The following is a 27,855-nucleotide window of genomic DNA, read 5'->3' on the forward strand; positions in this document are numbered from 1 at the left end:
CAGTGGCGGGGGGGGGGGGGGGGCACGCTGGAACAGACTTGTAAAATCCGGTTAAACTTGGCCTCACCCCTCAGCAGTCATCCTAGCTTAGCAAGGACTTTGCAAAGCTTAGGAAGCACAACAAAACTTAGCAACACCGGAAGAAAGTAGGTTGTTACGAATCGGCCAGCGCCGCCGTACTGTCCCGCATCACTCCTCGGCTGTGCGGCGAAGCCCCTGCGTGCTCCTTCGAAAACAGGCGCAACCATGTCGGTGGCAAGTTGCGACAAGCCGCGTCAGACGCTTCGCTCTCAGCCCATCAAAACTTCGGCGGCTGGCGGCGTGGCTCGTCTCCACGCTCTTCAAGGACACAGAGGCCCCGTCGATCGCAACGGAGTCCTCCTCTCTCCCCTCTCTCGGACTCAACGTGCCCGAGGCTATGAACGGCTTACGAACTCTTGAAAGAGTGTTGTGCGTGTTCCCGCTTGTTGCGTTTGACCGTTATCGCTTTTGGGTATAAATAGAGCTGCCCAAGCGTTGTAAACCATTCCTGTTAGAGCAGCGAATCGATGTTGTCGCTCTGCTCGAGTCCTGTATTGTAACCTCGCCCGTCGGGGCATTGTTCTTTGGCTTCGGCTTACCTCTCGCTATGAAGTAAACAGTTACGTTAGCCTACGGCTTCTGGACTTCTTCACGGCTGCAACAGCGGCTGGCCGCTCGTATCATACACGCTACCACTCGTATGTCGGAGGCCACGGAGCTCGGATCGGGTGCCCCCGGCCGCCCGGTCGCAACAAGGTCTAGCCCCAGCTCCGCTGTTCTTTTTTTTGCAACTGAAAACCTATTTCACACCGTTTCAACAACCTACAGAAAGCCAAGCGTGTTGCAGTCGGTAAACACCCTTTTTGCGAGTAGAGGATGTGGTACCGGGGTTCTTGCACCCGGCCGCGGTTCCCCAGAGAGACACTGAGACCCCTCAATCACACCTTTACTGGGAGTCCCGCTCCGCCAAGGTCCACTGCTCAGCCGACCCGGATGCGCACACCTCGCCCAGCCGAGTCCGCCATGTTCTCGCCTCGCTCATCTCGAGCCACATCTTCATCCCCACCCGGCATATGTCCATCCCGTGGGATTGTCCGCCGCCACTATTGCCGGGTTCCCACAAGGAGTGTATGAGGGGATGTCTTCTTCTTCGCAGTGCTATTATGCATCCAAACATAGCCTTATTCAATGAACAGCTGAACACATTTTCAACACCCTAAGAAAAACCAAGGGTGTTGAAGTTGATCAACACCCTTTTTTTCACACAAAAAGGTTGGAGAGCCAGGATAAGGGTGTTAAGATTCGAGAAAAAGGGTGAAAAGGCCTCCCAACACCCTTTTTCCACTTACGCTACACCCTTTTTGGCTAAAAGGGCGTAGAAAGGTTTATACCTGTGACACACGGCAACGCTAGATCTCCTTTAAACTAAACCCCTTTTGCCACGCCAAAAGACATTTTGTGGAAAGGAGTGGCGCTCCTGACACACAGCAACCCCCGATCTCCTTTACGTAGTTGCTGTAAATGACACACCAATAAAGTGGCGCTTGCAGTTCTGTGGAAAAAGCATGCACGATAACAAAAATAAAGTGCGGCTAATAGACCTTCTTTATTATTTTAGATAGGAACTGTGCGTTTTATTGTTGTTTAGAAAGAATAAATGGCTAATTTCACACATTTGTATTAAACAGCAACGATGAAGTGCTTTTTTTAGCCTATGTTTCGTGCCTAATCTGGCAACAGTGGGCAGATGTTTACAGAAATACATTACGATTGGGCTTGTTTGGTGCAATTTATTTCATTGCAGTTTTAACAATTTATGAAAGTATTATGAAATCGCATTTGGTCTCACTAAGTTCTGGGAAGCTTATGATTTGCAAGCGCCTGCTTACGAGGCTGCGCCGCTAGCTGCTCCTTTTCGTGCGGGAAAGGAGATAGGCGAACACCCCTTACGGGAAATGCCCGTTTCGGTGAAGGAGATTCTCCTTTGTCGTGTGTCACCGAGGCGAACGCCGTTTCGGTAGCAGTCCTTCTCTGCAAAGGCCTTTTAGGCGCCCGTGTGTCAGGGGTATTAGTGTGTGCGCCAAAACAGGCCCTAAACAACCGTCGCTAAAGCAGACGACAAAGCCGGCGGAATGGTTCCCGGCGTCGCGCCCTCCGGCGCGCAGGGAACGCTGGGCAATAGCACGCGTTCGCCGCACCATCTACGCCGTGCTCCGTGATTGAAAACCGCCCTCCCCCTCTTCAGCCCCGTTGGGAGTTCTCCCGCACGCCGCGAAGGAACCGTTGACTGGTAGAGGTAAAAAGCTTTGCTTCAAAATTGGCTGGCGATTACGATACTCCCTAATGCGATATTTGGGTGGAGCAGCAGTGCCCTGAGGCAGCACTCGTGGGTTTTCTCGACGGCAGCGATGATGAGCTGCTGCGTTGGCGGCGCGAAGTGCGTCTCAGGAAGGGACCGCGAACTGTTTTAAGCAGGGAACCCACATCATAGTCACGCACACTACCTTTTCGCCAAGCGTCGCGCTGTCGAGCGCCTCGTGCGGGCACAGCACACTGCCCCTTCACCCCCCCTCCCCCCCAGCGCACACTTTCGGAGAGCGCTGGTTCGTGCCGCCACGGTGAACCGCCCTCCCCTCCGAATTTCGCGACACTCTGCCCATTTGCTTTCTTTCATCGCTCGCTTTTTAAATGCAGAGCATTTCAGTAACTCACGATGTCACCCGCGTTGGCGTCCGTAGTCCGCATCGCTCCCCTTACACTATATAAAAAAATAATACCTTCCGGCGCCAGGTTTCGATCCCACGACTCTGCGGGCGGAACGCAAGGTACACGGCGCTCTACCGACTGCTCCACAAAGCCAACAAGGGAATGGAAGGTTACGCACGCGCCTTATATCCTTGACACATTTAACCGTCGGCCACAGGTGCGCCCTCTCCCCCGCGTCCTCCTCGCCTTCTCTCCGCTCGCAACACCCTCTCTCGCCGCGTTCGGTTCGGCCTCACAACAAGTGGGGACGTGCGCAACACCCTCTCTCGTCGCGTTGGGTTCGCATCACGCGTTCGTGTGGTGGCGCGATTCGCCTACAAGCTGAGGGCAAACATGGAAGAGTGGCTCAAAGAGGCAAAGGCTTTCGGAGAGCACGACAAGGTATTTGAGTGCTTCGGTCTTGAGCAGTTTTACCGCCGTCTACCTGAAAACCTGAGACTCTGGGTGCAAGATAGGCCAGGGGTAAATACTGTAGATAAGGCAGCTCAACTAGCCGACGAGTTCATCGCACGTCGAGGTGCGCAGGGGCCGAAAGACGGCCAAAAAGAGTTCAGGCCGAGGCCTGATAAGTTAGGGCCGAACGGCAGAGCTCCCTACGAAAAGAGCGGAGCAAAAGTGACCGAATCCGCGAATAATGAAACGGGCTCGGAAAACGAAAAGAGCGCAAACGCAGAAGCACAGCGCCGAAAAAAGGCTTTCGAAGCGCGCAAGCAGTCCGCGTGCTACAATTGTGGCGAGACAGGGCATTTCGCAGCTAGTTGCAAAAAGGGCAAGCTTGTTTTTCACATAGTAGACCAGGATGAGGAGAGCAGACAACTTTCAGAGCCCTACGTACGCGAGCTTGCAGTTAACGGCAAACCGTGCCGAGTGCTTCGCGATTCCGCAGCAACAATGGACGTGGTCCACCCGTCCTACGTCGAACCGCACCGATCCGCCTTTTTCATTGCGGTGTGCTGCCACCTAGCGTGCCTAGCGGAAGTTGAGGCGGTAGGGTTTGCCGGCGTTTCCTCCGGCTGTGTTCTCGTTCTATGCACGGCAATCCCACATTGCGGCGAGGAGCAGCCGAAGTTTTAAACGCAGAGCATTGCAGTAACTCACGATGTCACCCGCGTTGGCGTCCGTAGTCCGCATCGCTCCCCCTACACTATATAAAATAAAAATAATACTTACCGGCGCCAGGTTTCGAACCAACGACTCTGCGGGCGGAACGCAAGGTACATGGTACTCTACCCACTGCACCACAAAGCCGACACAGAATGGAAGGTTACGAACACGCCTTATATCCTTGACTCATTCAACCGTCGGCCACAGGTGCGCCCTCTCCCCCGCGTCCTCCTCGCCTTCTCTCCGCTCGCAACGCCCTCTCTCGCCGCGTTCGGTTCGGGCGCACAACAGGTGGGGACGTGCGCAACACCCTCTCTCGCCGCGTTGGGTTCGCGCTGATCAACAGTCGGTTCGCGCGCAAGAACAGGTAGGGGCGCTCGCATCGCGCTCAATCGCCGCGGTCGGTTCGCGCTTAAAGGAGCCATGAAGAGAAAATACAACTTCGTGTAATTTGAAAGAACTAGGATTCAGTATCTCACCCAGCTCCATTACAGCCACAAAAGATGTTTTTTGACGAAAAAAAAAGCAAGAAGTATTTAAAAACTTTCAAATTTTGCGCCATAGTGACGTGTTATGAGCAAGAATGACGTCATACGGGCCAACAATAAAACATAATTTTCAGTGCGTTCACTGCACGTTAGCATCCAAGTGATGCGGTCAAATGGAACTAGAGGCCCCATTACAGACGTCCAGTCATGTGTCGTCACGACAGGTCAGTTAGGCGGCCGCCAATCGCACAAACAAAGTTCTGTGACGTCATAGAAAAGTTGCGGGAAATTGGCTAGGGGGTCGCGACTGCTTCACACGTTTTCTTTAATATCTCCTTTATTTGTTCGAAGATTGCGATGATATTGGTGTCATTGTTATCGGGACTAAGCAGTCTTTCTAATCAACCCAACTTGTATTTTGTCTTCATGGCTCCTTTAAACCACATATGTCGTTCGCGCGCGCTCCGGTCGCTAACATCTATGGCGTGATCGTGACGTCAACATCATGCGTTCGTGTGGTGGCGCGATTTTGGCGCTATAACACTCTCTCGCGAGGGGCATTGGATTGGATTCGATTGGATTGGCTTGGATTTGGATTGGATTAAAGTGGATTGTGTTGCGTCATAGCCGCGGCAGGGGGTTCACGGCACGTTTCACGTTTCACCAGCGACTTCATCGACAATGTCTACGCTGGAAGACAACAATTACAACAACAACCAATAAGTAATCCATACGACTTGCAGGCGCGCCCCCCGCGGAAATGCTCTGCATTTGATCGTGCCCCTCGCGAGGGGGATGTTTTTTTCGAGCAATAGTTCTAACTCAGGCTTCGCTTCTTCCTGCTCGAGTTGAATTTTGTGCTCTAGGTGCCCTGACCACGAGTTGCCGTGTGCGAGACGCAACAAATCCTGACGATAGACCTGCGGGACAACTAATTGGTCATACTCCACCCCTCTCCGGTCTCGATACTTGCGGTAAAGTATCTCCTCCCTCGCCTGGAACCTTTTCCTGCACTCGTCGGTCGTGCCATCGTTCACTCGGTTACACCGACAACGCGGCTCAGCCCAGAGACGGCCGCCCAAGGTCCGCGCCCTAAAACATAAGATGCCACCGCTCAACGCACCCGCCAGATCCTTAAGCACAAACAGAAAAACGACCTTGATGCTAGGATCACGTGGGGGATCGAAGGGAGGTAACGCGGTTGTACATGGTCTTGCACCTCACAATCTGGAGATCTACCTGTTCATCTCCAGCCTCCCCTGCTCGTATCTCCCGACCTCCGCGACCGCCCCTGTGAGGACTCGCCGCCTGGCGAAATGGCGCGAGTACGACGCTGCCTCCGGTTTTTTCACCGCGAAAGATGAAAAAGCATCACCCCTCCCCACATCTTTAAGTACTTGCCCCGCAGAAGATCTCAAGAAATATTCATCAGCAAAGCGCTTGCCAACGCGGCCACTACCCCTCTTGTGGTCCATAAGTGGCAGACACTTTCCGACCTACTGGAAGAAGGGCACTGACACCACTGCCCCCCGCACATGTGCCTTTGTCATATCGTGCGTGAAACAAACATGGAACGTCTTATTCTGCACTACTGCGCTTTTGATCTGCATAGACTGAACCATTGTGTTTTTTTTTTCGAAATTCGGATATTGAAGCATTGCTTAGGGACATCCTTGAAACACCCTCACCACCTGGTGAACTTGGCCCATTTCGCCTTGCCAGCGGCCTGGCGAGCGTGATATAGCGAGCGTCTCCCTCCTTCCCCATTCCCCCTCTCCTCCCGCACCAGCGACCTTCGGTTGTCCTCTTCCTAATAAAAAACTCCCACCTCCCCTCGCGGGAACCCCTGTGTAGATGCGACGCATAGGCGGAGCGGCGAAGGGAACGCGTTTTATAGCGCGCATAACGTTGAGGGGACTGCGTAAGCTGGTCCCAGTCGATGACGACGTTGGCGTACTTGTAAAGCGGCGTGGACTCTAGGTGTTTGAGCCAAGCGTGGATGTTGCTTCGCGGGAGAACGGCCCACCGGTTATATGCGCAGCGCGCCCGAAGGAGAGGAAACCGCGGAAGAGAGAGTACTGCACATGCGCCGGCCCCAGCGCGTCTGCCGCGGCTATGACGCAACGTGCCGCGGCTATGACGCAAAACAATCCAACACAATCCACTTTAATCCAATCCAATCTAATCCAACCGAATCCAAGCCAATCCAATCAAATCCAATCCAATGCCCCTCGCGAGAGAGTGTTCGTTATCGGAGAGGAGAGGGGGTGAGCGGCGGAGAGCGGCGGAGAGCGCAGCTCGCGCGGCGAGGAGAATGGCAGAGGGGTGGACAACGCCGACAACAACGACGACGACGCCGGAGGGACAAGGCGAGTGAATCAGATGCTCTGCATCTAAAAGAACTCACTGTCATCTATGATATCGTCGTGAAGTCCGACTGTAATCACTTACGTGAGCGTGTGCAGTTACCTATTCATTTGGCTGCAGGTGGTTTATGAAACCATGCTGTTACGTTGCATCAGGTTTGGTTGGTTTTCCCCCACTGCGCGCCCCGTGGCTGGCTTTTACGGGAGAATATTGTGCAGAAGTGCAGGCAGCCTGGCTTTTTAAAGGGGCCGCAAGAAGCGTGAAACCAGGGACCGCGAGGCGGCGGAATCGAAAACCGCTTTCAGACACGCAGTTTGGGATGACGTCACTATGGGGTTTACTGGCACGTCACGTTGAGTCGCGCAGCTGAGATTGTGGTGCCCGCGTGGGCTTGTGTCATGTGGGAAGAGTTCCCAAAAAAACCAACTTTCTCGCGAAATCTCCGTAGCCCTTAACCGATGGGCGACATCCTGTTAAACGTCGTCGTACAATTGACCGCTAAGACGACCCAATCATTGCGCCGAGTTTCATTTTCTTGTCATCATTAGCTGGTGCACAGTGGAGTTGGAAACAATTCGGCGTTAGTTTTGGCTATACATAGAGCTATACGGCAGGAGTACGGTTGCAGAAAACGGCTGTAACTTGTGCTTTACCGGAAGTTTCCGGAAGCAGACGGCTCAGACGGCTGCATAACCGTGGGTCGTTCTATCTCGGCCGCTATCATGGATCAGTGGCAGTTTCAATACAAGTAGCCTGCAGCCGCTGCTACCTCAGCTGTTCCGGTAGCATCGCCAGGCTCGGGCGTGAAACGAGCAGCCCCTTGTTGCTTGCCCGCTAGGACTTCAAAATTAGCGCAAAAGCATGCTATGAAGCACACTGAAAAGAACAACCGTCTTTTGTTTCGCGCACTCGCTTGCTGAGCCTCGTAAAAATCTGGTACTTAATGATACATCGTAATAAAAATCGTAGAATAAAAGTGATTTTGATTTATAAACGGATGAGTGAGTTCCGATTTTTAAGTGCGGAGCACTTTATGGGCCGCGCCTTGACGTTGTAGCTGGCTCGCTGGATTCAAGTAGAGCCGGCGTTCCGTCGTTACTCGTAGCCGCTGTTGTCGCGGCGTAACCCAGAGGCTTCGAAAGCCAAGCGGTTTATATAGTCATAAGCGTTCGAAACTCGTGAACCACTGGCGCTTGCCATACATCTCTCCCCGTTGTTCAGCGCAAATGAAACTGCAGGTACAGTTGAGGCAAAATATACGTAATTAACCGGCAGCTCCCGCGCTCATTTACTTGGGAACGCTCGTTGGGTTGTTTTTTACGATAGTAGGCGACAAAAAGTGGCAGCGCAACGCCGGCACGTGCGGGAGGAAAAGCAAGCACGAAAAGAACAGAACTCCCGCTGGCGCAGCAGTTTCAGGCAGGGGACGCGCGAGCACTGCGAAGGCGGGAAATTTGAATTGCATTGGGTGGCAGCAGTGAGCGGATAACGGCGCTACAGCCCATTGTGGCGAATAACTGCTCTGCACTTCCGACAGCTTTCACATTGGAACGGCCTTAATTTTTTTACGGTGTATACCTAGTCAAGATTTCGACAAAGTTCGTCTGGTCAGGTATCATGATGGGGACGAAGATGCGGTCACTGACCAAGTCAAGGTGAAAACACAAAGACGTTTCGGAACCCGTACGGCTTCCGAAACGTCTCTGTGTTTTCGCCTTGACTTGGTCAGTGACCGCATCTTCGTCCTCAACGGTGAGTACCTGCGTTACTTTTCTACGCTAGGAAAATTCCTTTGTGGTTGGCAGTTTATTTATTTATGTATGAATAATTTCCTTCGCGCACTTATGCTCAATGAACGCTTACAATACAGTACAGATTACCGATTAGTCAACTGGTATCGCAGTCTCTCGGAGGGACTTTGGCGGGTGGGTGCAATGAAAGCAGAGCGCCTAACACAGGGCAAGCAGATGGATACAGACGACCACTCGGGTTTCGCACAAGTAAAAGCAAAGGTTCCCCCTTTTTCTCCCTGACCGAGGCTAACGATGCTTGGCATTGTTTAGTAGCGAGGCGTATTCAGGTTCCCAGGGGAAAATTTGAAGCAGCAATTGCGAGTGCGAAACAGTTATAATGCGCGATCACGGCGTAGTCAAGTGGAAAAATGATATTATCCTTTCAGTGTATAATTATTGTGTGGTAAAAAACGCATTAAATGCTATATAAATTTTCTTTCTGAGCGTGAGAGTGAGGGTGCTCTAAGTAGTATTTCCGTTACTCAGGTTCGCGCACAGCTGATGTTTGCGAAGAAAGACGGCTCTTTTCCGCATTCTTTGTAACCTATAAATGCCAGCGCAGATGAAGGAATCCCCAATTGCAGCAGCGTAATCAAGCACTGACAACACTGGAGATTTGCATCCAGGAAGGTCGACAGGTGGTGGTGGAAGTCTCGAAGCTTTCGCATCAAAAATATAGTTTCTGGTGATAAGCCTTCGAATTTACGATGTCGATATGGTTTGTCCAGTTCAGATTGTTTGTTATTCACCCCCCAAGGTACGAACCTACTTCAAAGAGAATGACGTTGTTAATTGGGCATTGGAAAGTTAAATTGTTTTTCTCATTACTAACGGAGGCGAACACCGTTTCGAAGTTGACTGAAATTTGTCAAGCCTCACACCTGGAAACTATCACATTTAGCGAATAATTAAACAAAATAATTTTTTTTATTTCTGAGATTCCATTGGGAATAAAAAATGCAATCAGTTGTCGGCGTAAAAGCCGGTACATCGAGGGATGCAATACTTTAAACGAATGGAATAAATAAAAGGGGACTTGGAGGAACGGTGACAAGAAGAAATTGTTCCGGGTTGCCTAGGAGGGCGACATCCGTTTCATAATTTAATTATTCCGAAGATTTTCCCCTAATTTATACAGTAATTTTTGTGCCCAACTTAGCTCGATCGAGTCTTCATCAAATACACAATGGGTGTGTGTTTGTTTTGCATTATTCATTTAATTAGCGAAGTCGTGTATACCAATTTCGTCGTCGTCGAAAAATCCTTCCTGAAACCATGCTGATGATGGATTAAGATGTCGTGTTCGTCTACAAATGTTGAAGTGTTATCGTGCATAACACAGACAGTTGAAGAGACTGGACGGCGATTTGAAATGCCCCTCTTGTTTTCTCATTTTCGGGGTGACTTGAATCTGGATGTCGCCCAGTGTACCTCGCGCTGCGATTTCGTAGAGGGACCATGGCGGTACGTGGACATCCGCTCAGCGTATTTATTTGCACAAGTTAGGTCAAAGCTGGAACAAGTAGCAAGCGTGGCAAGGCCCGAATGATCGCGCTGCTTGACAGAAGAGCTTTTCTAATTCATATTAGATAATATACACGGTCAGGGCAAAGTTGAAAGAAGCCGAGTTCCCTCGATTGCTCTGCACTTGTAGCTCCGTGTGCGGGCTTCTATTGGAGTCCCGGACTTCCTCTCAACCGTCCCTCCCCCCCTGCCCGCAGCCGCTGGTTATTTGTGTATCACCGACGTTGCAAAGCGCGTATCTTAAAACTGCCACGTTATTTATCTGTGAACGCGTCGAGATAATTAGCAGCCAAGGCTGTTAAACGAATGATTATGAGCCGCACGAACGGCCGGAACGGTGATCCCAGTGAATGCACCGCGGCGATTTATTTGGTCGAAGCTACAGCAGACCGTAGGCGGTGTCAGAACTACGGTGTAAGGGGCACGTAGTACTGTGGCATGGTACAGTGCGCCGACGATCGTTAGCGCTCGATACCAGCTTAGTTCACGACTGAACTGGAATTTCGCTCCAGCGGTTGCGCCATCCACAATCGATCGAGTTCATCTCCCCGCTGGGACCAACGTGGCTCGCTATCGCCACAGATAGCGATGCCACCCCGTGCCTGCTCTGCGCAGCGCTGACATCTCATGCTGATAACGCGAAGGACAATTCGTGACGCCAGAGGAATGGAATTTCGCAGCGCTCTGCAGAGAACACTAGTAGCGAAAACTGCTACAAAAGGTCTCTCTCATTTAAGCCGCACCGCCTCGAGAAACGTTAACCCCGGACGATTGTGGCACGAGCAGGTTAGACGATTTAGCGTCCAACCTGTTATTGGACAACTGCGCGCCACGAGACCAAGTGTTAATTTCTTGCGCAGCGTTATCTACGAAAGCGTAATTTGTCGAATGAGGCAGCTTAGAGTAGTTGGGAACAAGCTGACTGCTTTGGAAAAAGAATTTTACAGCTTGTGCACGAACATTGATATCATTTGCAGTTTCAGGAATGGTACGTGTAAATCCACTTTGCATTGATGCAGTTCTTGCATTACCCTAGTTAGTGCATTTCAGATTTTGTGGGTTCAACGCACCGAAGCCACACGTGGGCCATGAGGCACGCCGTAGTGGAGGGCTCCGGATTACTTTGGATGACCTCTTGAACGTGCACCGAAATCTCGACACACGGGCGCCACCCATCCACCGCGGCCGAGAGTGTTACCCGCAATGTCCTGGGGCTCAGCAGCACAACTTAGCCACCGCGGGGTGCCGCTCATGCAAGGCTCGCACGCGGCAGTTCGCCAAGTGTTTGCCAGAATGTCGATTGATTGTACGGTTTAACGCGCCGACGCAACGCAGGCGATGAGGCGCGCCGTAGTGGAGGGCTCCGGATTAATCTTGACCACCTGGGTATCTTTAACGTGCGCCGAAATCTCGTACGCACGGGCGTCTGCTTTTCGCTTCCATCAGAAAAGCGGCCGCCGCGGCTGGGAATCGAACCCGCGTCCTTGGGCTCAGCAGCATGCCTTAGCCACTGAGCAACCGCGGCGGGTTGTTTGCCAGAACGCCTTGGAGCGACTAGCAATTAAGGAGCCAATGCCGGCAATACCGTGCGCCTCTTCCTTCCGGACAAGAACGTGCGGAAAAAAGGAGGGGAAGGAATGCAAAGTCTTATAAGGTGCGAAGAACAAAAAAAAAATCGCCGTGGTGTCGGTCGATGAATGAACGGCAGCTTCGCGCCAAAGCACGTACAAGAATGAACAGTCTTTATTTGTGCAAAATGTGGCAGCCAGCCACGAGGATAAAACTGTGATCATGGCAAACACCATCCGGAGGAGGAAACATCCGTTCTTTTTTGTACCTTGTGGGCGCAGTGATGATCGCCACAGATTAAGTAAGGCCCTACAGAAGAGAAACGAAGCTGTTGCCGTATGTACAAAACAATTCCCCACAGTGGAAATGCCTTGTGTGCTGTGCTGGTGGAATCTGGAGCACTGTCAGGAACGAAATCTCATCATTGTACAACAAGATGCAGTCAGGGAGGTCGGTGCGTTGCAACGCTTGCCACCCGACTTGGACATCAACGGCAGCAGTGTGTTCACAGGGAATCTTTCTCTCTCGCTCTCTCTCTGTGCTTGATTTGGTTCCCCCCAACGCTTATCATTGTGTGTTTAACGACAGCCATGCTAACATGCAACATGAAGAAATAAAAATGGCAACAGGTTTCCGCTGTAACACAAGTTCTTTCACCACTCTTGATGGTCGCATGTCTGTGAACATGCCAAGATGGCACACACAACAGAATGCATCAGTTATTGCATATGCAGTGACATCTGCTACCACTGACGTAGCAGATGCCATCCAACGGTGCTGTGGGTGAGGCCAACTGGCAGTGCCTGCTCTGCTGAACCGAAACTCAAGATCACGAGAACTGAAACATGCGCATGCAAGGAACGACAGTCACGAACCACTCTCGCCTCCCACAAGACCATGCAGATTTGCAACGATAGGTACCCACTAGAAACTACACGAGCAAAATAAAAGAACACAAAGGAAGCACTCGGTAGCACAGGTGGTATACAGCGCTTCACTGGCATTCCTGCGCACACCATCCCAGTACAACAAGAAGCATACAGCATGGTAGAATCCTGGTTACTTCGCAAGTGGTGAAGGAATGCAGTTTCTTTTTCGCACACTATGCCGGCAATCGAGAATTTCTCGAGAGAAGCTTGGGCTGAGGGAAAATTCCATTCACAGATGCAGTTGGTACCAGCTGCCAGCAGCCAAATTGGGAAGTTGCGGCTACAGCCTCGTCATGGTGTTGAACACAGTTTCCACCAGCAACAGCCAAGATACCGTGCACAATCTGTTTCGTTTGCATAATAACACCATTTGCTTCTCGCACTTTCAAAAATAAACATTCCCTTGATGGCAAAAGAGCAGCTCGATTCTGCAGCACGGTCTTCCAAAGCAACAAGATTGGAGGAGCGCTTTACACTGTACACAATATAGAAACGAACATTGAGGCAAGGTTTCAGCTCACAAATACTGGCCACGTGATCACTGTGGCTAAAAACATTGTGTGCAAACTAGCCTGAAAGAGGGCAGTACTTGAGGTTCTATGCGGTGCACGAGGTAATCAGTGAGCACTGCCAGCTTTGTCAGCCGGCTGGAAAGCCGCACGTGAACGATTTTTATGCACTGTACACAGGCTCTGCATCCGGGGCCTCGGAGAGCTTCTTTGGCGCAAGCAAGCGGCGGTCACAGGGGGCCCTTTGCAGCATGCATCATCACAGATTCACCTTTGTCCAGCTTCTTCCGCAGTGTGGCCAACCGAAGTGCCTGGCCAAAGAACAGTTCCTTGCCTTCACCGGATGAGGTAGCTGTCGGACTGCCGGGGTGGCCCCATAGCCTGTCCTTGGCCGAGTGCTTGCCCAGGGCGTCCTCAAAGTGTTCTTTGCAGAAGCACGGCCCGGTCTCGACGAAGCTGTACACGGGGCTGTGGCTTCCGCTGGGGCAGCTCCTCTTGGCAGCGCTCTGGAGGCCGTCGGCGCTCAGCCAGTCGATGTCGCTGGCCGCAGGGCCGTGGGGCCGCTTGTCGGGGGACCGCGATGGCTCAGAGAGGGTGCGCTTGCGCTTCTGGTAGCGGCGCTTCCGGAAGCACAGGCTCAGCCGCTTGGCTTGCTCAGGCGTGCGTGGCCGCAGCTTGCGTTCGGGGGACCTGGCAGGCGGGGGACCGCTGAAGGTGACCGGGCTGTCGAGGGCGGGGAATGCCAGGCCCCTCCCGATGGGGGCCGGGAACAGCTTGCGCACCACTGCCAGCTGCTCGGGCATGATGGGCGACTCGCCGGGGGACAGGGCCCCTTCGGACTGGATGCTGGCCTTGTGCAGCTTCTCGAAGAACACACTGTCCTCGGGAGACTCGGCCTGTGGGAACCGGTCGCTGATGATGTGCTCCTCACGCATGCGCGGACTCGTGTGCCGCGACTTGCCACTCTTGGAGGGACTGGATTCGTGGCCGGTGGTGGTCCTCATGGGAGTCCAGATGGGGAACCTTGGAGGGAGCTGACCATGACTCGAGCCCAGATTGGACGTGCCTGGCCTGAACGGGCTCTCAGTCTTGGGCACGTCGCAGATAAAGCCTGGGTTGCCGTAGAACTTGGGCGAGTTTGTGACCAGGGATATGCAGAGAGGATTGTCCGAGTCTCGGTTGATTGGCACGAGGCCCAAACCATAAAAGAAGTCGAAAAAATCCGACGCTCTGCTCTCCTCGATCCTCCTGTGCATTTCTTTGATTCGGTACCGGGTGCGGAAAACCTTCACTGGCTGCTTTCTCGGCCTCAGCCTTTTGAGCGGAACCTGCCTGACCCTCTGCACCGGTTGCTTTGTCGACAGATCGGCATCACCCACAGGCTTCTGGGCACGGTTGACTATTTTTGCAGCTTTTTTCAAACTCCTGCTTACTACCTTGTTCAGAATTTTGGCCTGCTTTTGGGCCTTTACCGTTACATCTTTTTTTGCTACAGCCACTTTCCGTGCAGCCTTTGGGTCTTTGCTTTGGTTTAGCTTCTGAAGCTTTGCAGCTTTGTTGGCCACCTGCTGTTTATGTTTCGTTTTTGTTTGCACTTGACCTTTCTTCTTAACAGGTCTAGTACTTTTGTTTTTCAGCTTCCGCTGCGCCTGGCTGGCCTTTTTCAACACATTTCTTTTGTACTTGGCAATAATTGCCGCACTCTTAGCCGACTTCGCCTTAGAGAGCGCGGTTTTCGTGCCAGCCTTCATTGACGCTCGTTTTTTACCTGCGGCGGTTGCCTTGGCTTTTTTGTTTTTCGCTACCGACACAAACGCTTTTCCTGCGGCGGAAGTTGATTTCGGTTTTTGTTTTTTCGGCGCCTTCGCTTTTCCTGCGGCGGAAGTTGATTTCGGTTTTTGTTTTTTCGGCGCCTTCTCTTCCGCAGAGAGGGCTTTTCTCGTGGGGCTACTTTTCCCCCCGACTTTGTTAACTAGTTTACCCTTTGACGCGATCGCCTTACCGTCGCTGCTTTTCGCCTTTGAGCTCTTCTTGACAGGTAGCTTAGCCTTGCGCGTCGACGCTTCGCCCCGCGCCTTGACAGATGACAGCTGGCCCTTGGCTCGCCTGAGGGACTGGGCCGCGGCGGCAGCCGTGGCCGAGCCGCTCTTGACCGACGACGACAGCCCCTTGGCGGCCGTCAGCTTCTCGCACTTTCCGACCAGCTTGCGTTCGCGCACGAACTGCGCCACCCAGTCGAGTGACAGCGCGAGGCCGCGGACCCGGAGCGCCTTTTTCAGCTGCGCCGCGTGCGCGAGCAGGTCGCGGTACTTGGCCTTGACTCCGCGCTGCTGACAAGTCTGCACGTAGCGCTGCATGCACGCCTCGAGCAGCGCCCCGGCCCCGAGGCTGGACTTGTTGGCGCTGCCCTGGGCGCGGAGCCGGTGCTCCGTCTTGATCCAGTTGCGCACCGAGCACTCGCTGACGCCGAACATCTTGGCCGCGGCATGCTTGCTCCGCACCTTCTCGTAGTACTCCACCACTCGCAGCTTGAGCGCGACGTCGAAGCGCGGTGGCGTGTCGCTTGGTCGAGCCATGTCCGAGCCCCGCGCACGAGCCAACCCCTGGTCGGCAGGGTCAAAAAAGACCGAGGCCCAGCCTCGCCGCGAACAATGTGCGACGACGAAGCACTTACCGCCTTTCGGCGTTATCACAATGGCCGCTACTTGCGGGCCCCCGCCAGAGAGGGCGCCACCTCACCAATGGCTCCTTCCTCCGCGCCTTGCCGGCCGGCAGCCGCCGCACGCTCTCATCCCGCCAGCCCGCCTCGCTGTGCGTCGTCCTAGTCGGACCTTTTTGGCGTTGTGCAGTATTGCGGGGCCCTGGGCAAACGACGCAGGCCGTCCGGCTACCTGGACGGCCGGTGAGCGGTGAGGCGGCGGCGAAGCCTAGCCCGGCCGCGTCGTCATTGACGGTGACGCATTCAGCACGCGCGCAGGCAGTCCGACGGTGGTGTGCTCCTGTCCCGCCGCACGGCGAGCGAAGTTTCCGCGGCGGAGGTTGCGCGGCTCTGGCCGACGGGGGTCGATCGATGCAGTTGATGAAACTGGGTTAAAAACCGGCCGGCAAAAAGGTGCTGGCAGCGTGCCGCTTTGCCTCTCCTATTTTTGTGCTCGGCGTGCGCCTGGCTTCCGCCCCTCCCGACGAGAGGGTGCTGCTGGGAAAAAGGAGGCAGCATTTTCGGTGCTGGTTCGCCGCTGGCGATATAATTTGGCGCGTGTTCAGTGATGGTTTTTCAAAGAGAAATTTGGCGTTTTAGTTGACACACCAGCTACTTCTTTATGTTTTTTATTGTGACATCCCCCTTCACCCAAACGCGCGGTGCGTGCTCGAAAGGGAGTAAGGGGGGGGGGGACTCCTCGCTCTAACTCTAAATCATCCCTTCACCAACGCGCATTAAGAGGGAAGGAGAAAACAAAACGAAGAGCAGCTTTTCTGAGTCTGTTTTCCGCAGTCACGCGATCTCGATATGCGCCCGAAAGTCTGTCACAATTGGAAGCAAAAAATTAAAATACTGCTCAACGTGTTGCGTAATCGTGCTTTTCTTGACCATCGCTTTGAGTGGCTGTCGTAACACCATGGAGCAGAGTTCTGTCTCAGCGCTGCCAGCTGCTGTCGGAATTTTCTGCCGTGCATTTCGTTGAGAAAGAAACGAGGGACGCTGGCAGCAGAGGGTGGCGTCCGGTGCCTCAAATGTTGATGCTCAGGCATAGCTCAGGTGAGTGCTTGTGGTCGAGAAGACAGCGCACGCGCCGCCTCAAATTACCTGACATCTTGTGCGAATACAGTCGTGTGCAAAAGTTAATTTCTGGAGATTATTTTCCACGCACGAGGGTTGTTTGGTAACTGCGATAAAAATACAAGTTGAACGCCTTTTTTTCTCAGTGGCGCACCAAACTCCCCTCCGCACGCCGCCTCTCCCGCCGAACCGAAACCGAAGTTCACCGAGCGAAGTGTGTAGTCTCGGGAGCTTTTATTATTGGACATTCGCAGTTAAATCTCGAAGAAGAATATTGTATGACCGGCATTAAAAAATAATAAAACTAGAGCACGAGCTTTTAGGTTTGTGCCTTTTAAAACTGTGCGGACAAACTTGCGTATAACTTGAAGTAGTTTAAGAAAAAGAATGAGAAAAAAAATTTAGTGACACACAAAGTGTCCGTGGGCAGAAAATTTGTGAATGCTTAAGAATCCCTGGGGGTTTTAATGATTCCGTAGCGTCCCTCCCCCCTACGGCACGCCTCATAGCCCTCGCTAAACCGCAAATGGTAGCACAAGTTTTGTAGGGCCTGATTATACCATTTTCTGAACTTCTGTGCGGAACTTCCATCACGAGATTTGTATCATTCGTCGTCTTCTAGAAAAAAAAAGACGCTGAAATTTCTCATAGGTTGGGATCGAAGTTATTTGATTTCATTTGAAAGCTTAAACAACTGTTTTCCTTCAATACTAAGCACTGTACGAGCCCTCCCTCTCCCGTTGAATAAAAAAAGGTTCGGCTTTCGTTTATATTGTCGCGAAGCCGAGGTCTCTTGATGTTGTTCGTTCGGTTTTTGCGTTCTGTGCCCGCAGCCAGGGCTCTTCCTCCAAAGTGTTGTGTGTAAAAGCGCTTCGGACGCGGCTGGGCCCTGGCCCTTTTTTCTGAGAAACGGCTCCGGCGCGTGTGTCTGCCCGTCGGCCGACCGGGAGACGACGGCTGTTGGGGGAAGCGAACCCTCGCCTCGGCTTCTGTTACCGCACGCACTGGCGTCTCCGACCCCCCGTTGCGCGCCTACGCGGGCCGCTGTGTTCTTCCGACGACCTTCCCTTTTCCCCTGTTTACTTTAGTGCGTTTTGTCTAACTACTTGCTCTACGCCCGTAATTCTCCAAGCGCGCGTTTTCGAGTCGAAACCTTGTGGGTGTTTTTGGTCCTTTTCACTTTGGCGGGGACATGTCTGATTGGAGCTTAGAAGCGTCTTCCTGATTGGCTGCGGGTGTGCCTAAGACTTGCTCCCGATAGTCCGCACACGCTAGGATGCGCTTTTTCCCCCAATGCGTCCCCCCAAAGCAAATATAACGCGGCCCCTCTGGCGATTGAGAGAGAGCAACACCAGGAGAGCCGCTTGCTGCCGGTCGTCGTGCCCTCCCGCCGGGAGCCATTCGCCCGCCAACTATGTCCCGCTAAGTGCCCTTAATCTTTGACTGTCTTTCTCATCTATGTAATAAGTGTAATTGTTTCAAGTTCGTATGTGCTAAATGTCACCAATGTCATCACTAAATTAAACAAGTTAACCTTTAAAACCTCTTCAACGTTTCGACTTCTTCACTGCAATCTTCATGCTACAGTAGCGGCAGTATGTAACCAAAATACTACGTTACAATATATATCGCCTGAGTTTATAACATTATAGCGAGGAAGGCAGCAACGCTTCGTGCGCAGTTACGAAAACCAGTGATCACGGATAACAATGATGTTTTGTTGAATAGGCTTTCAGAAATATGTGTTAGTTTGACTGTTCATGTGCAAATTGTGCCAACCTGTACGAACAGATTTCGTTCACTTGCAGATATATCAAATTTTTAGTAAACTTTCACATTCAGACGTATTTTAAGTCTGGGCCCTGTTGGTTCCTTGAAACTGGCTTCGCCGTGTAAACCGTATTTTGTAGTTGGTAGACAGGTGAACAGCCTTTTTTTTTTTTTTTAGTATCTGGTATAGCACTAAATATGCGTTGCGAAGCCCTCGTTGCGTTTGCTGTCTTTCCCTGTTGTTTAGAACTACTTCGGGCGTCAAGGCCCCCGTTTTACTAAGAATTTAGAAAGGCATGCAGCCTGTGTTTGCGCGCCGACCGACCGGAAGGCGCGGCTATTACGGGGTCAGGAGACCGTCCATGGCCGAGTGTCGCAGGGGATCGGGTATCCGCGTTGTAGACGAATCCGCACCCCCTGTGGTGTTCGCTCCGAGCTCCGAGCTCTCTCTCTACTTCCAACGGCCGTTCCTGTTCTTTCCACTCCTTCCTTCCCTGTTTTGTCTCAACTATTTCGTCTACGTCTATAATTCTTTTGCCGGAGCGCGCGTTTTCGGGTTCAAACTTTGTCTGTTAGTGTTGGGTTCCTTTGTTGTTGGCGGGACTATGGTTGATTGACTGCGGAAAATGTGCCCAAAATGCGCTTTTCTTTTCAATGACCCGGTCGAAACAAATCAAAGCTCTGTCCGCCGTGTTCACGGGGAGCAGCTGCCGGCGCCGGCGTCTCACTTTAAGAAACGCTGCATGCCGCCCGTCGTTGATCCACACCCTCACCTTCAGCTCAGTGAGGAACACACGGTCACCAATCTTGAGCTCATCGTCATAGACCTTGCCATTACTCGAATAGTGGAAAGATGGGATCCGTCATCTCGCACCTATTATATTTACACCGACTCGCAAGCAGCGTACACCGCCTGCCGTGCAGGGGGAGCGGACTACTCCGTTCTTAACACAATTCGGAAAGAAGCCCGTCGCCTACGGGAGGAAGGCTACAACATAGTCATCAAATGGATTACTGCGCATGAGGGAATTACTGGGAACGAAAAGGCACAGCAGGCAGCGCGCGCTGCAGCTCTTTCCGCACCTTTGCCTGGATGCGCTGTCGTTTCCACCTCTTCGGCCATTGCCGATGTTGCACACCCGCCGTCGCCTCTAATGGATGAGGCCGAGACATGGCATCGTGCTCAATGCTATCGCCGCAGCATTCTCCGGCACTTGGCGAACCCCGGGGGAAAATATCGGCGACCGAAGGATAGAGGCGGTTATTCTTCGCCGAGCCCAGACTGGCCAACTTCTGTCCCCAGCGCGGCTACACCTCATCAACCCGCACTCATACGTGACCCCACAGTGCCCGTTATGCCCCGCAAGAGGCACGACTGAACATATTTTGTGGCATTGCCCTGCCTTTACCGCGGCTCGGGAGACTGCACTTCAGTCTCTCGGCGTACGCCCACCTGGAACCTTCAAGGAGTGGATAGATCCACCATCGCACGTTGAACCATCGGACGCACTCCGGCTCTGGCGTTCTTTTCTGCAATATTTTAAGGACGAGAGAGGACCCGGCCGTTTCTTTGCAGAGCCGACGTCGTTTATAACCTGTACAAAGCAGAAATAAAGACGTCATAAAAAAATCAGCTATGTTCCGTTTAGTATACTCTTGCTCTTGTCGCGAAGCCCCCCCCCCCGTTCAATTTGCTTTTTTCTCTTTTCAACTACTCGTTCGGCCGCCAAGGCCCAGGTTTTCTAAGAAATGCATGCGGAGTGTGTCTTTGCGCGCCGACCGACCGGAAGAAGCGGCTGTTAAGGGGTGCCATCGGCCCAGGCTTGGGTTACAGCGCGGCAGCGGCGTTCCACACCCCCCGTGGCGTCGGCACTGGCCGGTTTCGGGCTCTAGTTCAAACGACCTTGCTGTCTTTTCCCCTGTTTACTTTGGTGTGTTTTGTCTGAACTACATTCTTAATTCTGCAAGTGCGCGTTTTCCAATGCAAACTTCGTGTCTGCGTGTCATTGGTCCTTTTCTCTTTGGCGGGAACATGGCTGATTGGTGTTCATAAGCGTCTCCCGGATTGGCTGCAGAAAGTGGGGCCAGAATTTGCTTTTCTTCCACGGGTCCACTTGAAGTAAGTATAAACCCGCTCCGCCGGCTGCAAGGGGGCCCTGTACCAGGAAATAATTCTATAGAAGCGCTGCCGCCCGCCGTCCGGCCCTTTCGCCAGGAGACCGCGATCCGGTCAGCCATGCCCCGTTAAGTACTCTTGCTCTCTTTACTGGTTTTCTCATTTAATGTAATAATTGTATTGTTTCAAATTTGTATGTGTTCAAGATCAGACAAGGTCATCAGTAAATTAGGTCAGTAAATTAACGTCTCGACTGCTTCACCGCTCGACCAACAAGCTGCCGTAGCGGCAGTTATTGGCCAAATTTTGTTGCTACGTACACTCTCTTGACTATGTTCTCGTTTCATGTATTAAGTGTATTGTTTTAAATTTGTATGTGTTAATGATCTGACAATGTTATTTGTATATTGAACCAGTTAACTTAAAAATACTGAAACTTCTCGACTGCTTCCCTGCCGATCACCATGCTACGGTAGCGGCAGAGAAGGGGACAATATTCGTCGTTAATAGTCAACTGTACTGCGAAGTTTTTTCTCTCTGCATTTTTTAAAAAATAAACGTCACGAGGAGACTGCACGTGCTTTACTCTTGGCTTTACTTCATCAGTGAAGAAGGCATTCAGGAATGCTTTAATTCTATGTCCTCCCCAACCTGATCTCCCGTCATCCCTTCCTTCCAATTCTACTTCCAAACCTGGGTCCGGGGCTTCGGGCCGTGGCAAAAGGCTTCGCGTATCTTCTTTTTTTATGTGAAGGTGCACCCATTATTATATTCCTCTTGCAGGCGAATTGTATAGGTTATGGCGCCTGATTTAATGCTTAATTTTTCGCGTAAAAATAATAAAAACTCGCCTACTCATTATAGTTTTATTGCTGCTTTATGGTTATTTATTTTTATTTATTTGTATTACTTACATTTGTCTTTATAATTGTTCTTTTATATTTTTATATTTTATATTTGTTGTCAAAATTTCAAACGCCCCCCCCCCCCCCCCCCCTACCAGACAAAAGTCCTGGGTGCGCTAATGCTTAGAAGTCATTTTATTTCTCAACAGAGCCTCCGTTGAAAGCTGTCCGTGCACCTATGCCTCCTGTTGTTCAACCCCTTCTCAAAAGGCGTTGTCAAGTGCAGCGCAAGATGCATTGCCGGCAGTGATATACGGAACCTTCATTGGACGGAAGTAATTTTCTCCAGACCCTCAAGTGTGCGAGCGAGGAGAAACCCGACGGGGCCAAATCCGGACAAATATCACGAGCCATTCCCCTCTGCGAAGGAAGGAATAAACGTCCCCATGGAGCAGTTCGGCTCGGGGCAGTGTCGATGTTGCAGGGCCCCTTGAGAGCGTCCGGCTTCTCCTGCAGCCAGAGCTGGTCGTCAGGGTTGGACAGTGCTCTCTCCCAGTTCGCAGGGAGGCCTGATCACAGCTCCGCGTGATGTGGTAAAGGATGCCCGGAGCCTCGCAGAAGCGACATGCCCGACTGTTGTCGCTATTGGGGTGGCCTTCTTGTTCTTTCGTGAGGTTCTTGTGTGGATGGGGGTGTGTTGTTCGCTCCAGGCGGATGACCAGCGAAGCTCTACCACACAACTGGCACGTTGATTATGAGGAGTGTATCGGCAACGTATTTTGTTTCTCTCGAGCGTTAGCGGCATACACATACCGGCGCACACACGTTCGTTTTGACTCTCCCAAGCAACCACCGGACGTCTGTCGGCCGTCCACCGTACGTCCGTTATGGCTCTAGCGGACGTCCGTATGACGTCCGTTTCAGGGCCGATGGAGGTACCATGTACGTCCGTGGGACGTCCGGTTTTGACACTTCCGTTCGTACAGTCGGACGTCCGAAATTGGCTATTTCGGATGTTCAGTAAAAATTTTCAGATTCACATGACGAGAGGCTAATGTTCCTACTACGAATAGTACACCGCGCAAGGCTATAGCGCACTACCGGGCAGACGGCATACATGAACAATGAACTTGCTTCACATGTTTTAAAGCAAAGCTTTTTACCTCTACCCCCCAAGGGTTCTTTCGCGACCGTTGGTGTCACCAGAAAACTCCAGCTAACAAATAAAAGAATTTACTGGCAACGCCGGGAATCGAACCTGGAACTAATAGACTAACAAACCGAGAGCCCGTTGTCTTACCGATTTAGCTACGAGCCCACACGAAGACTGGGAAGACAGGTGGTGTACTAACCAAGCACATCTACGGGTTTACCCCCTGCCTTCTCGCTGAATGCCACGTGAAAGCGTCACGCGACCAGTCACGCCCATCTAGCGGCCCTGTGCGCACCTTACTCATGTGCTAAGAGTTACAAAAATTAAAGGAAGCTCACACCAATGCATGACATCTCACTTCTACTACGCCAATGTGCTAAAGCCTGTGGCATCCAGTGTTCACGTAAACAATCACAGCTCCTTGTCATCCGCCCTCACGCCAAACCAAGGAATACACTCAAATAATCCTTGATGGCCAGGCCATTATTACTCCAAGCCCCAGCATCAAGATCCTAGCTGGGCCTACATCTCGAGGCTAACATCAGGAGTGACGTCTCCTTGCAGCGCCTCAAAAACAGCATTAATCAAATCATACACATGATCAGGCGAGTTGCCACCAAGAAGCGAGGCCTAAAGGAATCCGGTACCTTTCGATTAATTGAAGCTTTTGTCCTCTCGAGAGTTACTTACGTCAACCCCCTGTCTTCTTCTAGACAAGGAAGACATAGAGACGCTTTATATAATGATTAGAAAGGCGGTCGAGCAGGCCATTGGTCTTCTTATGAGTGCGTCCACACAGAGGCTGCTTAGCACGGGGCTCCACAACACCGTAGAAGAGCTGATATAAGGCCATCTTTCTAACCATAAGGTCCGACTCAGAACTGCGATGGGTAACCGCATGCTTCACCAGATTGGCTGGGCAGCCCAGAATGTCACTCCGCTTGACGTACTCCCAGACTCTTGGCAAGTAAAACTAAAGATGCTCCCTTTGCTTAGAAATATGAACCCCTCACATGACGAGGGTCACCGAAAAGCACGGGCTCAAGCGCTAAACACCACCCTCGATGGGAATCATGCAGTTATCTACACAGACGCCTCCAAACATCGAGGGCAGCGATACGCCATTATCGTGGCTACCTTCAGAACCAACCTCCTTGCGTGTACCTCTCTTAGGACCCAAGAAATGACGCCAGCAGAAGAGGCAGCCATCACCTTGGCTCTCGCTCAACCAGGGGTTCGGAGGGTAGTCATTGATTCCCAGCAAACCTACTGGAATTACCAGTAGGGTTGGGTGTCCTGACCTGCACTGCGCGTGCTAAAAAACCACTCCCCAAACGGTTTCATTCAGCTCATCTGGACACCCCCCTCACACTTCAATGGAGGACAACAAATACGCCCACCCAACAAGCCTGTGCTTTTACCTCCCATGCTATGGAGCTGCACGAGGTCAGTCACCCGCTTGTCACGTTCAGGGAGATAACCCACCATTATCGCCTTCTAAGACAGACCCTACCTACTCCTTACCCTGAACTTTCCATATTACAACAAACGACCCTACGGCTCATACAATCCGGCTCCTGCCTACAGCCGACACGTCTTCACTTAATGTCCCCGAATCGCTACGACGCTGAATGTAAATTTTGCTCAGAAGTAGGAACACTCCGCCCCGTAATCGGGGTGTGCGGCTTTAGCCTTGAGCACCCTCCTCTCTTTCCGTCAACTACCCAACCAGAGCAATGGGAGATGCTGCTCTCCAGGCCCTCTTTACCTACCCAGCTTCAGTGGGTGGACAGAACACAGGCGCGCGGACTGCATATGGGCCCCACGGAAGAAGGAATCACTCCCCAGGGCTGCACTCTGGGCCGTTCAGAAATCTGAACAGAAGTATTTCTTCCCCCTGCTCCTTCTCTGCCGCAAATCTCGTCGCCTCCGTCCGCGGCGCAGAGACGGAGAAGACAGATCGTCTAACACCGGGTTGGAGCTTACTTTAATTTTATAAAAAAAGTTTCCACTCTTGTGCTACACCAATACAACTCAACCAAACACCGTTCATGCTTCATGCATTGATTTAACCTTAACAAGAATGTCTCTTTGAAGTAATAAATGGTGTGGTTAAGTGCATTTCACTTCTCTCTGGTTTTGCTATTTGTAGAGCGATGTGAGTGAATTTAAGTGACGTCGCATGGGTAATCGTTATGGGTGCCGTTTACAGCTTTGCTTTCCAACCACATTCACGGGGTGGATTGGCGCGATTTTTTTTTAGTGGTTCTCAATTCTTATATATCCTTCCCCAAAGAGATTTCATTTCATTTATTGCATCCTTAAAGGCCCGAGGGCATTACATAAGCGGGGGCAACAAATACGCTGTGAGGGCCGGTGTACAATTCAATGTGAACAAATTATTATAAACAATACAGTTCTAAATACGCATGTGGTAGTTTGGCCAAGAATGAGAACAAAAACTAATCAAGCAACAAACAAAAGAAACGCCTCGACTGGGAATTAGAGTACAAACAACTTGGCAAAAAAAATTATACATACTGGTAGGATATATGTGCAGCCACGGGTTATTGGGTGGAATCAAAGTGGGATTCCAGTTTTGCGCGGAATGATGTGCGGTCGGGTGTGGCAACAATGGCGGGGGGGAGGTGGTTCCAAAGTGTAATTGCTTGGGGGGAAAAGGAATCGTTCATTGCGGATGTATGGCCGTTGATTCGTGCCATGGAGTTAGAATGGTTAATGCGAGAAGTTCTGTTAGGGGGCTGTAAAAGTTGGTGTCTTGATTGCGGGCGGAAAAAGAAACTGTGCAGGAGGCATAGGCGTGAGATGAGGCGGCGTGACGCGAGAGATGGCAGTTCGATTGATTCTGATTTTTTCAAGGGCGGTGACGCTGATTTCTCTGGTTAAAAGCGGGCTGCGCGGTTTTGGACTGATTCTAGTTCGTTAGCGAGATATGCCTGGGATGGATTCCAAATGGACGATGCGAATTCGAGCTTTGGGCGTACGTATGTTAAGTATACTAGTTTTTTAACGGCAGGAGATGCAGATTTTAGATTACGGTGCAGAAAACCAAGCGTGCGCAGAGCGTCTGAGCAGATGGACCGCACGTGCGGCGCAAATGAAAGAGATGGGTACATGTGCTCTCCGAGATACTTGTAGGACGAAGCCGAATGCGCGCTTAGGGGAAAATGACATCGATTTGCATTTGGTTAGGTTTAACGGCGTTGATGAGTCTTGGCACCATAGCGCAACTGTGTCGAGGTCTTGTTGTAGTTTAGCACTGTTTTCAATGTTGGAAAACATCATCGTTGGAGTTGGTGAAGTGCTTCAAAAAATCTAAGAAATTGGGCTTAATAATAGTAATATGCAGATGAAACTTGCAACCTACAAGCCAGGGTGTTGATGTACAAAATCTGTTTAAATGAAAAGCACAGCAGCTTTTTTTTTTGCTTTTATATTCAATTTAAGCCATTATTTGATGCTTCATAGTAACTCTACGTCAGTTGGCGGTCATTCAAACTTGTACATCCGTTTTTGGACGGCCACTGCACGTTCAAGCATGGACGTACAGTGGCCGTCCAAACGGACGTCCGTGGTTGCCTGGGTGTTGAAAACGGCAGCCATCGTGGAGGAAAGAGAGGCTTCGTGCCGCCAGTGGGTGCGCACGCTTGGGGTCACACAAAACGCGGCTTTCCAACGCTTCAGACACGTCCTCCGGAGTGCTCGTTTGCAGGCGCAGCAGCTTCCACTCGGGGCTCCTCGGGCTGCAGGTTAGAGAGAGAAAAGTTGCCAAGGCCTCCTCATTCCAGGGGGCCACTGGAATTCCTCGTTAGTTGGTCTTCCAGGGGTCTAGCCGGGAAGGCGGGGTGCCTATGGTCTTTTGGACAAAGCTTGCCAACGATAGCTGCTGTTCTAGCGTGGCCGGTTGAGTCAGCCACTCCCTGCGGATACTGCTTCTGTCTACCTTGGGGCATAGCCATAACATGTGCTCTTGATTGATCGGTACGTGGCATTCATCACACCCTGGCGGGGAAGTGTTCATACAGCCTTCGTGCATGCATACTTTGTCGGGTGTGAGTAGCGTTTGCGTCAGCCTTATAGTGGTTTGCTGTTGCCTTGTGCGGAGGAGTGAAATTGCGTTCGCTGTCTGCGTATTCTTTAAGCTGCAGTTTTGGGTTTGACCGCAGTTGGCAGGTGCCCGGAGAGGAGCAGCCTCGTGCGCGCTCTCGAGAAAGGCTCTGCGCGTGGCGGCGCTCGAGCACCGATGGGCCTGGACGTGCCATGCGCTTTCGGCGCGTTGCCATCTGCAGCACCTCGTAGAGGATTTTGTGCACTCTTCCTGCTTGGCCGCTGTTACTGCATATCAGTTGCGCGGATATTTATCTTTTGTCGCGATGCAGTTCCTACGGAACCCAGCGCGCGCTCCGTCTCGCCCGGCCACTTTTAAATTCATGTGCCCTAGAGTAAACGGAGTCCGCGCAGTGAACGCCCTGCAACTCAGCTTTGTCCAATCTGCTCAGCCGTCCGCCTATTTGCAAGGAAGTGTTTTATCACTTCATTTTCGTGACAAGTGCTGACATGCTCGCTTCGAACTGAGCTAGTCGGTTGAAGAGCGATACTTGCCGACCATGACGTCACCACAAATACCGTGGCGCCATGTCGTGCAAGTTGACCACACTTACCAATCGACCCTCGTATTTTGTCATACGGCCATCAAATTAATTGTCGCTGCTATATAAACAGGCTCTGTGTGGATGTCGTAAGCGACAGACGCAACAAACAGTGTGCCAAGGTTATTTTCTGCTGGCTAAGATAGAGACCCCCCTCCTATATTGTTAATCTTGTGGTCCGTATATTTTTGCTAGTGACTGTACACAAGATAAAAAAAAACAAAACAAAAGGAAGCAAAAAACCACTCAGAATGGTACGCGCAGGGCAGAACTGATCGCTCCTCAGCGCATTTTGGCTCACAAACCGTCAGGCAGTAGACTGCTATTCACGCTGGGCTTGCATCCACAACCTCCGCTGCAGATAAGCGCGTTTCTGTGTGCATTACAGTTACGTGCGTTCTTGTGACCCGTCATCCGGGCCTATATTGCCCGTTCTACCCGCGCACGGGTAGA

At 51.7% G+C, this 27,855-nt stretch overlaps 2 protein-coding genes across 2 annotated transcripts in view; one reads left to right on the forward strand and one right to left on the reverse strand.

Annotated features, from left to right (window-relative positions):
- Positions 1-27,855, forward strand: part of Cep97 (centrosomal protein 97kDa) — a 159,271-nt gene that overhangs the window by 77,803 nt on the left and 53,613 nt on the right. The gene's annotated exons all lie outside the window — the stretch shown is intronic.
- On the reverse strand, positions 11,789-16,237 carry LOC144152867 (uncharacterized). Its single transcript, XM_077684382.1, has one exon. It carries the CDS (start codon positions 15,644-15,646, stop codon positions 13,301-13,303), a length of 2,346 nt encoding a protein of 781 aa, XP_077540508.1. The 5' UTR covers positions 15,647-16,237; the 3' UTR covers positions 11,789-13,300.

This window comes from Haemaphysalis longicornis, unplaced genomic scaffold (assembly GCF_048455015.1).
Source record: "Haemaphysalis longicornis isolate Haplotype H1 unplaced genomic scaffold, Haemaphysalis longicornis Haplotype H1 scaffold_9, whole genome shotgun sequence".
NCBI classification, from domain to species: Eukaryota; Metazoa; Arthropoda; class Arachnida; order Ixodida; family Ixodidae; genus Haemaphysalis; species Haemaphysalis longicornis.

What these genes read in the sequence shown, in the direction of transcription:
- LOC144152867 (XM_077684382.1), bottom strand. Translation starts at nt 15,646, where the DNA reads ATGGCTCGACCAAGCGACACGCCACCGCGCTTCGACGTCGCGCTCAAG.